This window comes from Notothenia coriiceps, unplaced genomic scaffold (assembly GCF_000735185.1).
Source record: "Notothenia coriiceps isolate Sejong01 unplaced genomic scaffold, NC01 NC01_scaffold00037250, whole genome shotgun sequence".
NCBI classification, from domain to species: Eukaryota; Metazoa; Chordata; class Actinopteri; order Perciformes; family Nototheniidae; genus Notothenia; species Notothenia coriiceps.
Genome location: NW_011369951.1, coordinates 15,472,143 through 15,487,530, shown reverse-complemented (window position 1 = coordinate 15,487,530; position 15,388 = coordinate 15,472,143). Strand labels below are relative to the sequence as shown.

The 15,388-nt window shown below is 40.6% G+C and overlaps 1 protein-coding gene across 1 annotated transcript in view; it reads right to left on the bottom strand.

Annotated features, from left to right (window-relative positions):
- The window catches only part of LOC104967368 (CUB and sushi domain-containing protein 1-like), a 192,487-nt gene that overhangs the window by 33,413 nt on the left and 143,686 nt on the right, over positions 1–15,388 (bottom strand). Inside the window, 5 exon segments of the mRNA XM_010796776.1 lie at positions 1,118–1,306; positions 2,964–3,137; positions 3,440–3,613; positions 5,412–5,585; positions 7,085–7,282. Coding sequence (XP_010795078.1) covers positions 1,118–1,306; positions 2,964–3,137; positions 3,440–3,613; positions 5,412–5,585; positions 7,085–7,282 — 909 coding nt within the window.

Genomic DNA, 15,388 nt, shown 5'->3' with positions numbered 1-15,388 from the left:
AAACTTGTAAATATACACTTCATTAAGCAGTACCCATACTCCTTTCCTTAACCATATAGAAGAATATCGTCATGACACTTAAGCTTATCTTTATTGAGTTTAATTGAACCGCCTAAGAGAGAACCAATAACTTATCTCAAACTAAATTCACTTTAGCCAACAAAATCATTCCACAGTGTCAAAGCAACGAACATCAGTGCAGTAATCTGCTATTTCGTTTTCCTTCAATTTGGGGAAAATCGACATTTACAGAGCACATCTTACTTGTGGAAACAGATATGAAACTGTTCTTGATTTTCTATTTCTGCCGACTGACTGGTCCTGCGATATCTCCCCTTACCCCCAAATTGTATTATTCTATCCTCTCCTTGTCTCTTAGTCATCAGCCCTCAACCCCCAATTTTCCGATAAGACACTGTTTCTCAAATGTAATGCTCGATGCACAGACACCCCTCCAGTGTCTGCTGCTCTCTCCCTCTCTGTCTGCTTCCTTGTCTCTATCTCTCTGTTACTGTGTCCTCACTGCTGTTCTCCTCCCTGTGCTTCTCTCTCCATCTCTGAATCAGCATCCTCTCTCCATCGCTCTCTAGTTTAATCTCTATGTTTCCATCGGCCATTGTAGCTCCCTCACAAGAATGCCTATTGCCCGAAGAGACACATGCTTACCTTTTTTCCTTCTCTTCACACAGACATAGACAACACACGCGCACACACACACACTCACACAGATGCTCAAACCTTTAAGCTTCTTTCTTTCATACTCTTGCCCTCTTTATATGATTACTTCCCTCCCATTTTATCCCTTGAACCCTGTCTTATTCTCTCAATTTTTCATTCGCTCCTCATCCTCCTCCCAGTAGCTCTCCAAGCCATTTCACTTTCACAAATGGCTTTCTCTGAAAAATATAAAGACAAAATAAACACCTGCCTATGTCTACCTCTGTTCAGCATGCCAAACTTTTACAGACCTTGTTTTTTTGCAGGGTTCCAAAAAGTTGTAACCTGTTTTTCAATAGTAGAAACCATTTCATTAAAAGGCCTATGAATGCCCTTTGTCTCCTAAACTTGCATTGACAGTTTCTATCAATTCAAGAAAAGATCATTATTCCATCCATACCTAGGCAGCGAGGGATTGGTCGGTCCCACCGTCCTTCGTGCTGGCATGTGAGGATGGCGGAGCCAAGGAGGTAGAAGCCTCGTTTACAGTGGATCGCCACGGATACACCGTAGCTGAAGACTTCTGGGTAACGTAGGCCCGACTGGCGCACACCATTCTCCACGTGGCCGGGGTCGGAACAGTTGACCACTGCAGGAGAGCAACACTGTTAAAACCTAATCAAACTATTTATTTAAGTAGACTTCAGTGAAATTTTTTTCATATTGATGGTTGGAGATTGTACTAAGAAAAATCTAATACAACAGTAATGTAAAGACAGGAGAAGAGAAGGTCTAACACCTAAAATATATATTTTTAATTAAATAAATATGTTTATAACATTAGGGCGTAGATAACATTGTCTGTGGCTGAAATGACTACTCTCTGTATAATAGGCAGTCTACAATTTAGTTTAAAGTGACCATTATATTAATATGGACACACCGTAATCATCATTACTTTACGTCATTCTTGACAGTTAATGACTGTCATTTTTTCACCCCGAAAGTGCAACAATTTCCATAATGGGGTTGTTAGCGGAAAGTAGTGCATGGCCGCTATATTTTTGCCATTGTGAATCTTTTTTGAAGACACTGAAGTGCATAAATGTCACACACACACACATGTCCTTAAATGGATGTATAGACAGTCAATATATTGCACCTTACATTGGATTTGGAGGGATTTGGGGCACAACTAAATCAAATGACTGAATAGTTTGGAGCTTAATCTTTGAAAAGCAGCCATTAGAAAACAGGACACAATTGGGCACTTTTAGGGTACTAAACCCCGGATCACAGGGTTACAAATTATCTATGTTACTCTGGTCTTTTCTAAAAACTACTCTTTGGTCGTGTCCCGCTCTCTTTTCTGGAGCCCTTTGTTCTACTCTCCCCTCTGGTCCCTTCTACTCTCTCTGGGTGGAGGCCAGTCCAATAAGAGTGAGGTTTTATTTTTCACATGTCACAGGGGAGAATGACATTCACTCAAATTCAAGTCCATGGGGGACATGGATAAGGGTGTGTGTGTGTGTCTGGCACCCCAAGGGAACAAAGAAAGTTCCACTCTTATAATTGACAGCTGCTGCTGGCTTGGAGAGAGAGCAGGAGAGAGGGATAGGACAGAACAATTGAGGGAGAGGGAGAAAGCAAGCAGGCGAACTTAAATCTCCTCATAGAAAACCCACGTGAACGACGATGTTGAATCGATCTGCTCTCATGGCTCTGTGTGTGTGTGTTTTAGTATATCAGAACCGTTACACTACCGGAGGTCTTCAGGGGCTTGTAGTGTAAGGACCATGCATGGTTAACAGAGTAGAACGTGTCTCTGGACATGAACCCAGCTGTGTTTGTGCACATGTATGAATGCTGAATACAGCACAATGTTAAGTGTGTTTATACGCTACAATTATTCAGTTCTCAATTTTACAGTCAGCTGGCAGAAGATTCGGCCAAAAATGTTCCAGTTGACATACTGGAGCTAGAAGCAAATCAGGGCAAAAACAAATACTGAATCCATGATGACCATTTAAATGCATGGGTTTCTGATTTTATGATGATATTTTACTCTTCAACTGATAGGATCCAAGGTGTTGGAATTGTCAGTAAAGTATGTTATCTAAATCAAGACAAAAAAGCTAAATCATTTATTTCAGTACTAAACACATAACATAAGTGAAACTGAACATAAAACACTACATGTTGTCTGTGCAGTGTTCTGTGCACTATAATTTCAAGAGTTTATTCCACTCGAGTATTTGCACGGATGTACGTCAGTGTGCAACTTTGGTAATAACTGTGTTTGTGACCTTTGCAGACAGGTAGGGGGCTGCTCCACTGGCCGTTGAGTCTGCACTGAGCACGTGCATTTCCAGTCAGGACGTAACCTCTGTTGCAGGTGAAGTTTACAACATCATTGAGGTTGAACTCGCTGCCATTGGTTCGCCCGTTGCCTGGGTTGCCGGGGTGACCACAAGTGATAGCTGAGGGAGCAGAGAGAAGTATGATGAGAAATTTGAGGTGTGGAAAAAGTATTATTTGCAGGATTGTGTTATATTCCATATTTTTTGGAATACAAAGATGCTGCAGAGGCTTTCAATTCAAGGAACCATTTAAGCCCCTGAAAGGCTTTCAAAGAAGATGTGGTTTATTTTGAGACTAGTGTGTGTAATGGATTTACTTTATATAAAAAAAGCATTTTAGCTCTTCACATTAACTGAAAGAGAAATGACTCATCATACAATACAGATGAACTACAATGGTTTTCGAATCACGAAGAACTTACGGACGCAGACGGGAGTTGTTCCAGACCACCGATGGTCTTGCTGACAGATCCTGACCGATGTGCCAATAAGACGATATCCCAACATGCACTGGTACACCACAGTGTCACGGAAACTAGAGCCTTCTCCACTAATGTGTCCATTGACTATAGGATCTGGAGAGTCACAGTGACCAGCTGCAGGAGAAGAAATGATAGGGATTAATGCAGTATAATGAGAAACAACTTTAGGTCACTTTCCCTATCCGTGACTTTAAATCATCAGTGCTGGATCAATGTTCCCATAGTTACGACCTTAAGACGCCCATTTCAACTACTTATTGCAACAGTTAGCCCGTCAAACAATGTATATGAGCTGTCTTTACTTAAAGTAGACATCAATCCCCTTTATGACGGGTGATTGACATCCTCAGTGCATTTATGAAATCAATGTGAGAAGGCAGCACTGCTCTGTGACCGCCCTAAAGGCATTTTCAAATTGGCAAATTAACACAATTTAAGTGCGTTCTCCTAAGAGGCCTTGAAGTGCCACATCCTTTCATGATTTCTGAAAAACTTTGGCACATTGGCCTAGGTGTGGGAATCATTTAATTCTGCTCAGTACCATTTCATCTATTAGGAGATCAATCACTCATATTTCGCTTCATGTTTTTGTGCTGCACGAAGTCAGGACTGTGTCCCAGTACTTTTTCATGTATTTAGCTTTTAATAGTCTTTTTTCTTTTCCAATTGCTTTGCACATACGACAATGTCTCAAACTTTAATTAATGCTGTGAAAACATCTATAAGATTCAACATTTTGCAAAGCTCTTTGGAGACTACTGTTGATGTAATGCAAATGTTTCTACTACTTTTTTAAAGACCACACGTATAAGGAAAATCATTATCCAAGATGTCTGATTTGATCAAACCAATACTATATAGACGTGTCATTATTTTAAGGGTTCTTCTGAAGCAAATTAATCATTAATATGTGTGCCTCCTGAATACAAAGATGAAGGTGTAAAAAAGGCTGCATGTTACTCACTGCAAGTCATGGCTTTTCCAAATTGTGAGCAGCAAGTGTTTTTTCCCGACATTTTTCTTCAGTCAATTACAACAGCTTTTAATTAAATAACATTTGTGATTGTATTATGTCAGCATGAGACCTGCAGAAAGCAGCAATACACGGCCTGTGGTAAAAACATTTGCATCTGGCCACTTAAACCCATATTTGTAGAGGTGATTAACTTTTGATTAAATCAATTTTGAACTCTTCTTTCATAAACGCTCAGGTATATTTTGCTGCCCTGCTAGCACCAGAATCTCAGATTTGAATGTGACGGTGGCTTGATTTATACGCTCATCACATAAACTGTGAATCCCGCATGAGACTTATTATTCAGGCGTAACCTCGAGGCTGAATCCTGAACCAGAGTGTGTATGTAAAATCAGGATTAATCATCTCTGGTCAGTGCATTCTGAAGGTCTATATCAAGCCATTAATGTATTAAGTAATAAAAAGCCTCAGTACTAGATCATTTGAGTTACTGAGGCATGTGCGTAGTTTGTCTTCCTTTCTGCTGGTCTCATTTCCATAGCCCTTACCTAGACACCTGTAGCAATCCCATAAATTAATAAAGCTTACCTGTAACATTGGTATTTCTATTAGAGCCTAAGGTTTTACAAATGTCCTTGACACAGGTTATGGCAGAAAAATATACATGAAATGCCTTTTTATTTTTCGCACAAATGTGCCTTTAAATTGGAATATCATATGAACTGTTTTGCTCTTGCGTGCTATATTGAATACTGTAATATTGATAATACAGCCAGTGTGACTGTTGATACCATGCCCTAACCTGATTTTGTACAGAAGTGTTAACAATATAAAAATATTTACTTTCTTTTTCAAAGAGATTGTAATTTTTTCAGCTAAAGGGGTTTTGGACAGACACAACACGATGTACATGCCATCACATTAAATGGACCTTACCTAGACACCTGGTCTCTGCTCCGCTCCACAGCCCGTTAGCACCGCACTCCCTGACATGTGACCCCACCAGCGTGTAACCATGGTTACACATAAAGATTGCAGTTGCTCCAAATGTAGTCAGCGTCCCCAGTTTGGTCCCAAAGGGTGGAGTGGGAAGCTCTCCACAAGAGATGACTAAACAATGAAATAAATATGATAGCATCACATGGTTACAAAAAGACAATGGAAATGATATATAACATCACATTAAGCAGCAACGGGTACGGTTTTATTATCTTTAATTCCAAAAATCTGTAAGTAAGATGACACTATAAACCATCCTGGATTAGAACAGTGTCAATTGAGTTTTGGGAACTATACCAGGCTGAATTAGATTTAGGTCAGAAGATTTAAGACCTTGTCTTCCTTAATATCCTGACACTGTTTCCAAACCACTGGCCAACTTAAAGTAAAGACAATTCTGTTACATTGCCAAATCCCTCAGAGCTGCAGCAGTGTTATATAGGTCAACTAACAATTAAGAAATATATTTAAAATGTAGCAAAAATACATTTAACAAAAACATTGGTCTAATGTAAGATGGGTTTCAATTTGTAATCATGTTTTAAACTTTTCAAGTGTACCCATTTCCTTGGCACGTAATATATTATGCAATGCTAAGAAATCCTGGTGCCTATTGGAACGTTTTCAAAGTCACAATGCGCTAACACCCCTTCCCTTTATGAAAGAAGCAGCAAAGGCACATTTCATAGTAATACTCAATTTGAAAAGCCAATCTTCCACTATTGCCCAGAAATAGCATTCTGATTAAAATAGTTATCACAGTCCCAAGACAATGTGCAGTAAAGATGCCCCTGGTAACTCTTTAAAAAAAAAGACAGACAGAAAGTAACTCTGTCCTGCAATCAATCCGAGACCAGCGGCGGCCATTTTAATACATTTCCATGCTTTTGCTCAAACACAGGTTTTTCATGCACAAAGAATCATAAATCCCTTTGACTGTCTCTTTTCCTTTACAATGGTGGGCAAGCTGTATTGATGACTCATTCAAAACAGACTCTGGAAGCAACTGCATTGTGGTTTTATTGTTTTGATAGCGAATGTGATGCCCGCTCATGCAGGTGTGTCTATATGTGACTACAGTATATATGGTGTGTGTGTGTGTGTGTGTGTGTGTGTGTGTGTGTGTGTGTGTGTGTGTGTGTGTGTGTGTGTGTGTGTGTGTGTGTGTGTGTGAGAGATGAGGTTCCTTTTTTCATCACTCTGTTCATGTGCCTTTCTTCTCCATCTATGAAAGGGTGTTTACTTTAATAACTTACGAAACATAAATAGTAAAAAATTATCTGTGCACTATATAGTACCAATGACGTTGAAACACTTAATATATGTGGTTATATGTGTGTATCAACCCAGTTTAAAGGGTATCTCTTATAATACAGTTCTAGGCTCGAAGTCTGAGTTGACTCATAAATAAAGTTATTTGTCATCGAGTTGCCATGGGAGGTGAACAGGCGCACAAAACTAATATCATAGTGAAGTTTTATTATCTTGTTCAGAGGGGACGGGGTTAGATGCTTTGACAGCAGCATTTGAGATTTAATTTGCACACAGGATAGTCACAATTTGCACACAGGATAGTCACAATGTTGTTTGTGTTTTTTTTAAATACTTACTCTTGCATGTAGCTAGGTCGTCTGACCCCTCCCAGGTCCCATTGGCAAGGCAGCGAAGAGTCCGATGACCCACTCCCAAATAGTACCCTGTGGAGCACTCCAGCATCACCATAGACCCAAACTCTGCCGACCTACCAGAGAGCAGGCGGGAGGTCATGTGATCTGACAAGGTGCCCTCGGTGCTGGGGCAGTGGACCGCTGGAAAATAAAATGTAGTCAAATGACTATTACACAAAACATTCAGGCTTCATTTATGTCCTCAACTACAAGCTACTGTATCGACTCCCATTTGATTGAATGTTTTCCAAAACTTTAAAGAGCCTGTGACACGGGATTCACCCATCATCCAAACCCATCAATTTGAGTAAATATTGTCCCCTTGAAACCGTTACTGAACTGATTTTGGATATTTGTACTTTGATAACCATTAATCTCCCCTTCAATGTTGACCATATTCTGGATCTTCTTGGGGATTCTTCAAATCCCGCCAAAGTATGTGTGACGTAATTGCGGGCCAAGAGCTCCAGCTGCACCGTCCGGATCCCATCATCTGCATGCAAACGCACGATGGCGCACACAGCAGCAAGCTCAGACAGCGATGACAGTTTAATTTTGAACGTGTCTGAGAGCTCATATGAGGCTGAAGGATCGGTTTATGTTTTATCTGTTAGAAGTTTAGGAATTAGGTGCGTCAATATGGGCGATAATACGGTCATGTAGCCAGTGGTGGACTGGGACTAAAAATCAGCCCGGGACTCTCGACCGGCCCACTTCGGTACTGCTATTAAGCTGTCAACGGGGGGAGTGGGGGATGTGCTAGTGACTTATCCGACCGGCCCACTTCGGCACCGACCCATCGGGATTCGTCCCGATGGCCAGTCCGCCACTGCACCCAGCCCAGCCCACGCAAACTGTCAACGGGGGGAGCCTCGCTGCGGGGAAACGGTGGACCTAGTGTCCCGATCGGAGTGGGAATAATAATAATAATAATAATAATAATCCGTGCATTTTATCCATTAATTTCCCCAACATTGTGGTAAAAAAACACACGTTTAATCCACGTTGGTGTACTACAACTACAAAAAGCACCGGTTTGTTTTCTCATCAGGAAATGCAGACCGGCTCAAACAAACGATTTTAAATCATCATCCTCACGATCATTTAATGTATCATATGTTCACCAATTGACATGAAAGCACTAATAAATGTAGTTTCATCCACTTGAGTTTACAACTACAAAAATAATCGATTTGTTTTTATATCACATCCGACGGGAGGAAATTCAGCAGCTCTCACTACCGATTTTTAATCCTAATTTAATCATCATCTTCACCACGATCATTTATGTTTATGCTCGCCGAATTGACATGAAAGCACTGACATATATGAATATACTGTAGTCAACTTCATTAAAACATTATTAACGTGCCTAAACTCAGTAATTCACCATTTCTACGCATGACAACACACTTTGTCCGTGTTTGGTTCTCTCGCCGCACAGTGAAGCGTTCCCGCATTGACGTCACTTCCGGCTTCCCCAAAACTTCAAAATGAGTCGAAGGAATTTCCCCGCGATGTTCGAAATTATTGATATTTATCGGAACGGTATCGCACCTTCTTTTTTAAACTGACGGTTCGAGATGACTAGTAGCCCAATATTTCATTGCACAACAGTTGTTGGGATGCTGTCACAGGCTCTTTAAACTGTTGCACTTTCTGTTGTTTCTATCGCGCATTGCCGGTATGAAAGGGTCTGTGCCGGAAATATCAAACATTTAATAAAAGTGAAAAACAATGAACAAGACTTAACGTATTAATAATAATTAATTATATTTATTCCGTTTGGATGTAGGATTNAGCTTCCCTTTTTCGTACTTTTGCCCCGAAGCCCCCACGGCACCCTTCTTGGAGGCACATAAGTGCAGGAAGTGTCATTAGTCAATACTGTCAACCTGTGACATTCACCTATCCCGGATGTCTGGTCGGCGTATATTCTATCTTATGTCTGATGCCCCGATAACTATCCAACAGTTAGAATACAAAACTTTCATCCGATTATGTAAATTGACTTCCCCGACCCGGCCACTCTCCCGCTCCGGACCGCAGTCTCCAGGTGAGTAGTGTCTGTTCGAGGGACTCTTTTGGCAGTACTTTTTCAAATCGTTACAATGCTGATCGTATTAAACGGGTGCCGACACTAACTGGTTGGACCTGTCGGTCAATCTTCGAATCTTAACGGTGGATCTCTCGGGTAGTCTTGGATCTTCCCCCGACGTCACACCCGGTCTGATAAATATAACACGTATTTCAATCTACGTATCCTATCAAGTATCACCGAGTACTACTATAAGGTTCAATTTACTATATAATATAATAGTAAAATTTATTATTATAAAGTTATTATAATTTATTATTCCTGTCTCTTACCAAACACTCGGTAAGTGATAACGTTAATAATAAAATACCGGACTTAATCTGTTCGTCAAGGAAAGGCTTAAAACTATAACCCATAACTATATTAATAACCTTTAAATTAACTAACGACCTCACACAGAAGAATACGTCAACTGTGACTCTTTCACTCTGTCGACGTCAATACCAACTGAGCACCCCCACTCCTACTAGATCGGTATTGTCATATATATATTCGTACCTACATATTTTACATAGACATCGATCGTTGACACGCAGGCGTGCCGCACCCGGCCACGCAGACTTGCAGGCCCCGACTTAATCACAGGGTCAGGCGGTAACGAAAGCTATAGAAGAGAAGTATGGAAGCGGAAACTGAACGGTAGTGTAAAATGTGTGTGTGTCTGAGGTGTTTTGGGTGTTTGGGAACGCCGACGATGAGAACTTCCACTGTCCGGTTCGGACATTGTGAACGCGTTATGTTAAGTTCATCACAAAGTTTTATCATAACAATTTCAAGACACGACACAAAACATGTAAGTCTACTTAACTACAGTTTGCCTGGGGGGAGGTGCTTATGTGGTGTCAGGTACGTCAGTGCTGGTGCAAAGTCCAGTCTGACCGTCGTTAAGCTAGGTACAACAACAAGGTTTCATAGATAAACGGTTCAGAAGAAAAACCCCCCCAAAGGGGAGAGGACATCACTCTAGATACCAAACACACGTACATTTACCGGACTTTGCCGATTTTAGGGATACTTTAGAGTAGAGAGAAAGAGAGAGATATATTTACATAATAACACATCCACTAGGATCGCGTGACGTGATGCTTACTCTTCAGACCGTCTCAGCTGGTCACCGGCTGACAACGAGCCAAGTCAGAAACCCGAAACTACGGTTTTACTACGGAGATACCGTTAGTAAATAAGGTAACACAAGTTTATACATAATATAATATCTAATAACATTCATAATACAACATGTGGTTGAATTGATTGAGAGAGCAATGCTATAAAATCAAACAATTAAATATATGAATTATGTACATACATGTGATGAAGATACAAATTGTATTTTTACACAGTCCGTTCTGTATACTTACTGGTGTAGACACAGCTTCCTCCCCAGTGTGGATGTCCAATAGATTGTCGCTATCCTCAGTTCTGTCAGTGGCTTCATTGAACAAAGTTTCCAATACCTATGTAATAATATTGACATTTTTCATAATTTGAAGCGGTTGTAGGCCTATGAGGTATACTTTTACTATAAATGCTGTGGGCAAAGTGCATGCAATCATATATGGCATCATGACTTCATCCACTCATAAATGTGTGAGATTTGACATGTCATTTTGATTCAGGCTTTATGCTTAAAGCAAGTAGCGCGGCTTACCTTCGCTCTCTCCCTTTTGGCGAATGCATTTCGCCATCTCTTTAATGGAGTACTCTGCATCGGGGGACGTGTAGGAATCGGCGTGGTGGCTTGTGCTGGCATTTGGGGTCTTGGCAGTATTGTTGGAACAGCATCTTTGTTCAGTTTGAAATTCTTTTTTAATCCAATTTCCTTTGCGAGCATTGTGGACTGGTCAAAACACGATCTTTCAAAGTGCTGCCCACAAATTGTAGGTTTCATCGACCCCGGGTTACCTGGACCAGCAAAGTCCGCCCTCGTACGACGCACTTGTTTGGTCCATATACGCGACATTTGATAATTTTTTGGCCACAAAAACATCCCATAGCCAGATTTGGAGACGGCCCCACATCCCCCTACCACACATCGCTTGCCGATTATTCTTCGCGTTTTGTTGTTGTGCATCCTTTGTTTTAATATTTGCCGCTTCAAGGCATTTAAACAATGGTGACTCAGCTGTGTTCTGCTCAGCTGTGTTCTACTCATGACGTCACCGCCGGAAATGACCGAAGTTGTTGTTTCCAGAGCTACGAACGATCGTTACTAACTGACAACATTTGTATGCTGTTATAATCGTGATTTATTAAAAAATACATAAATAATAAAAAAAACAAATGGCACATTTCACAATACAAATGCAACCTCTATCATATAGCCTACTAAGCCCACTAACAGGTGCTAAAAGCATTTCCTAAGCTCTTTAACGAGCTGCTCAATACAAATTAATGTTAAAATCTGACGGAGGCCTCTTTACCAAGGTCTGAACACTGTTTAATATCTCTTAAATTAAGAATCAGATTTAAAAGTTGTGAAACACGAATAATGACAGAAAGATGTATAATATTTTAAAGTTGGAATGAGGTTTCTGAGTGAAAGTATGAAGGAACAGTTAGTAGTTGAAGTCGCATAAAGATTTTTCAAGTTATGAATGAGAAAAGTAATAGCCATCGATTCCCGACCGAGCTGAACGTTTTGATGTTTGAACGGAGTTTCTGCGATGTGGAATGTGGGAGAAGAAGAGGTGCAAAATAACCCGGCGGAATAATAAAGAATTTTGTGCGTAGCATAACAGATAGTTGGAATGCTGTGTCAGCCACTAAATAAAAGAAAAGAGCATTCCATTCAGTCATTCATTCATTACACACTTTTTCTGATGACGAAATGGGATTAAATAGGGGTAAATCAGAAATGAATACAAGTGCAAACATAAACACAGGATTTGGTTAAAAAAATATAATCTGAGAAAATAAAACAGATTTCATAGGAACATAAAAATACTAGTCATGTAAGAAATAATGTAAGACGGGTTGTGCATTGGCTTAATTTGGAAACACTTTCCTCAATAGTATACTTTTCGACCAACTTTCTTCCGAAGAAATATTCCAAATTAAAATAGGTGAGAGTCTTATCCAATAAGAGACAATGAAAACAAATGAATTGCTTAAAATCTGTGGAATCTCAGCTTGCTAATCGATATCTTGTTTGTGCAGATCCGATAAGTAATAAGGGTATTTTACCGTGAGTTCTGTGTTAAGTGCGTCAGCATTTTTTCGCTCAGGGCTCATTCAGAGCCTTTGTTTGTTATTACCCTTGTGTTTCGTTTAGCTAAAAATGGTTAATATTGTCTGATAGCTGAGTTTCTTCCCGTTAAGTGGGTATGACACATTCGTAGTTTGTTAAATGTTAAGAAGCCCTCAGACGCTGTTTTTTGCAAAATGTTGCACAATACGTGGGGGGATGAAGGAACGAAAACCCAGACAAATCAAATGAATTAAGTGAGATACCACTAGAGGGCAGTGAGAACGTTGTGTTGCTGCTTAGCTGAACTGACACCCTAAAAGTGCATTGTTCAATTAGAAAGAGATTTGACATGCATGATTTCTTCTGCTTATAATACGCTTGTAATACCTTCATAAGACTTATTAATTCAAGTCTGATTTATAACAATGCAATAAGTTGCAGAGGAAGGGTTAACAGCTGTATGAGCTGTTTAACTGTTGGATGTCCTTTCTATTAAATGCGGTTTTAATAGGAGTTACTTTAAAGGTTAAAGCTGCCCTTTTCTTTTCCTTTTGAACACTAACACACCTCTTCACTTTGTGTTCTGTTTCAATGTGGCATGGATCATTCATATCCCAATGAAAAGCAATGCATTTGCTTGTTAAAGAGAAAAAGCTATGTTAATAAAAATGTTAACGTTAGGTTACAAGATAATGCATATATGTCAATGTGTATCGCATTCTAGTGATTTGATTTGTTTTAATTGTATTTAAATGTTGCATTTGAAATGTTCCCTGCCTCCCCAAAATGTATGTGTGTGTGGTAAATACAAAAATAAATAGAGTTCTGTGTCCGTTTATGCTTTCCCACATCTGAATAAAAATGCACCCTTAAAAATGTGAAATGTCTCTAGAAAGAGGTGTCTGTGATCAATACGCCATCTTTGTCACTAACTTGGCCTGACCTTTGTTGGGGACATTGTGGCCTACTTACTGTAGAAGAATGTCCAAAGAGCTTTCAGCAACTGATTTTTTGAGTGATGACAACTGTATATATAAATGTAAGGTAATGATGCAGCAGATATCCTCTGCCACCGTCTCCCTCTCTCTCTTTTCCCAAGCTCTGCAGTTTTGAGTGTGCCTCCTCCACTGTTTTTATCTAGCCCACCATTCCCCTCTCTGCTCTTCTCTGCGCACTCCTCTGCAGAGCATGGAGAGCTGTCTGTGGACGCATCGACACCGGCCAATCACGCGCCATATCCTCAAAGGTGCAGGACACAACAGACCAATAGAAGAACAGCACGGGGCGGGATGTGTCCAGTCAACTCACACCTCCACACAGAAAATCAGTGGGGTTGTAAAGAGACAGAAAGGGAGCAAGTGGAGCCGCGGCACGGGGACACACAACAAGGACACAGACACAGACACAGAGACAGAGACACCGCGGGATAACGGCTGCCATGCCCGGGTCCATGTGAGCAGCTCTAACAGGTCCACCGCAGCATGGCGACGGTAGAAGGAACTGGACCGCGCGAGGAAGGGGAGTACGGAAGGGCGGCAAAACGGCAAAAAACGGAGGAAAGGGAGGTGGAGGTGGAGGCGAAGGAGAGAGATGAGAGAGAGGAGGGGGAGGAGGAGGAGCTGGAGGAGGGGGAGGATTCGGACTCCGGCTCGCTGGCCGGTAACGAAGAGTCAGCAGGGGAGAACCGGGCCAGGTGGAGCGGCAGCCAACACGAAGCAGGACGGAAGGTAAGATCCCCTCTACCGCTCCCTGCAGCGATCACACGTGAGTGCGCGCGCGCCCATGTGTCATGGTGTCAGTGGAGCATCAACACCTGTCACTGCTGCCGGACATTGCAATGCACACATTAAAACTTTTGTTGTCCTTTATTCAAGAAAATATTCACAAAAACAAAAAAATTACATAGTAGGGTACACAGGTAAATATACAAAGTAAATAACAAATAAATGCATATAAAGAAAATAATGATTTAAAAAAAAAGGTAACATTTGAAGTAAAATATTTCTCAAATATCAAATTTGGTTTTGATTGCTTTCTTATTTTTTAATATTGGTGCCATATTGTTGTAAAGTAGAAATGTGCCAGCAAAATTGTTCGTCAGTACATTTCTTCTTGTGAATATGAAATATTCCCCAAAATAAAATTAATTGTAAAAAAAACTATATTTGTATCAAATCCATCACCTTTAAAGTTTATAAAAATTTCCTCATCCTGAAGTCGTATCGTTTGTCCCATTTTGTTTTCCGAAAATACTCAACAGACCAAAACCTTTTAGTCCAAACAGTGATAGAATAAATGACATTGTCCATTCAAACCTCTACTGATGTGAGACTGATAAAGGTCGGATTTCAGAAGCTTTCCTGTGGCTCTGTTTGGTGTTATCCTTTTAAAATGTATTATTATTTTCCTCAAGTAAAATACAAAATTAACATCTGCTTAGTTCAGTTGTGGCTCAGTTATGGCGCATTTCCACTGCAGGGCCTCGCACGGCTTAGTATGGTATAGTTAGGCCTTGGTAGGCCAGGCTCACTTTATGCTGCGTTTCCATTACAGTTTAGTAGCTGGGGCAGTAACTATAGCAACGCAGTGTAGGCGGAGCCGTGACATCATCTTCAATGCGAACCACAAAACCAACATCAGCCGTTAGCTGTTAGCAATTAATATTATGGTTAAGATTTACTACGGCTTCATTGTTGTATGACTATGGCCAATCATTTTTTGGTACTTATTACGAAAACTGTCAGACGTCTGTCTGCCGTCCGCTTTTTGGAAAATTTTACCACAAAAGACTTACCTCTAGCCGATTCGATTGCGACATATACGAGGCCTGGCATGGTGCGAGTGTTGTTACCCGGATGTCTGTATTTAATTTGGTCGCTGCCATGAGGTGGTACTGCGTCCTGTCAGACCCCAAACATGAACAAATGAAACAGGTCAAAGACTTGTTCTATACTCCTCGACA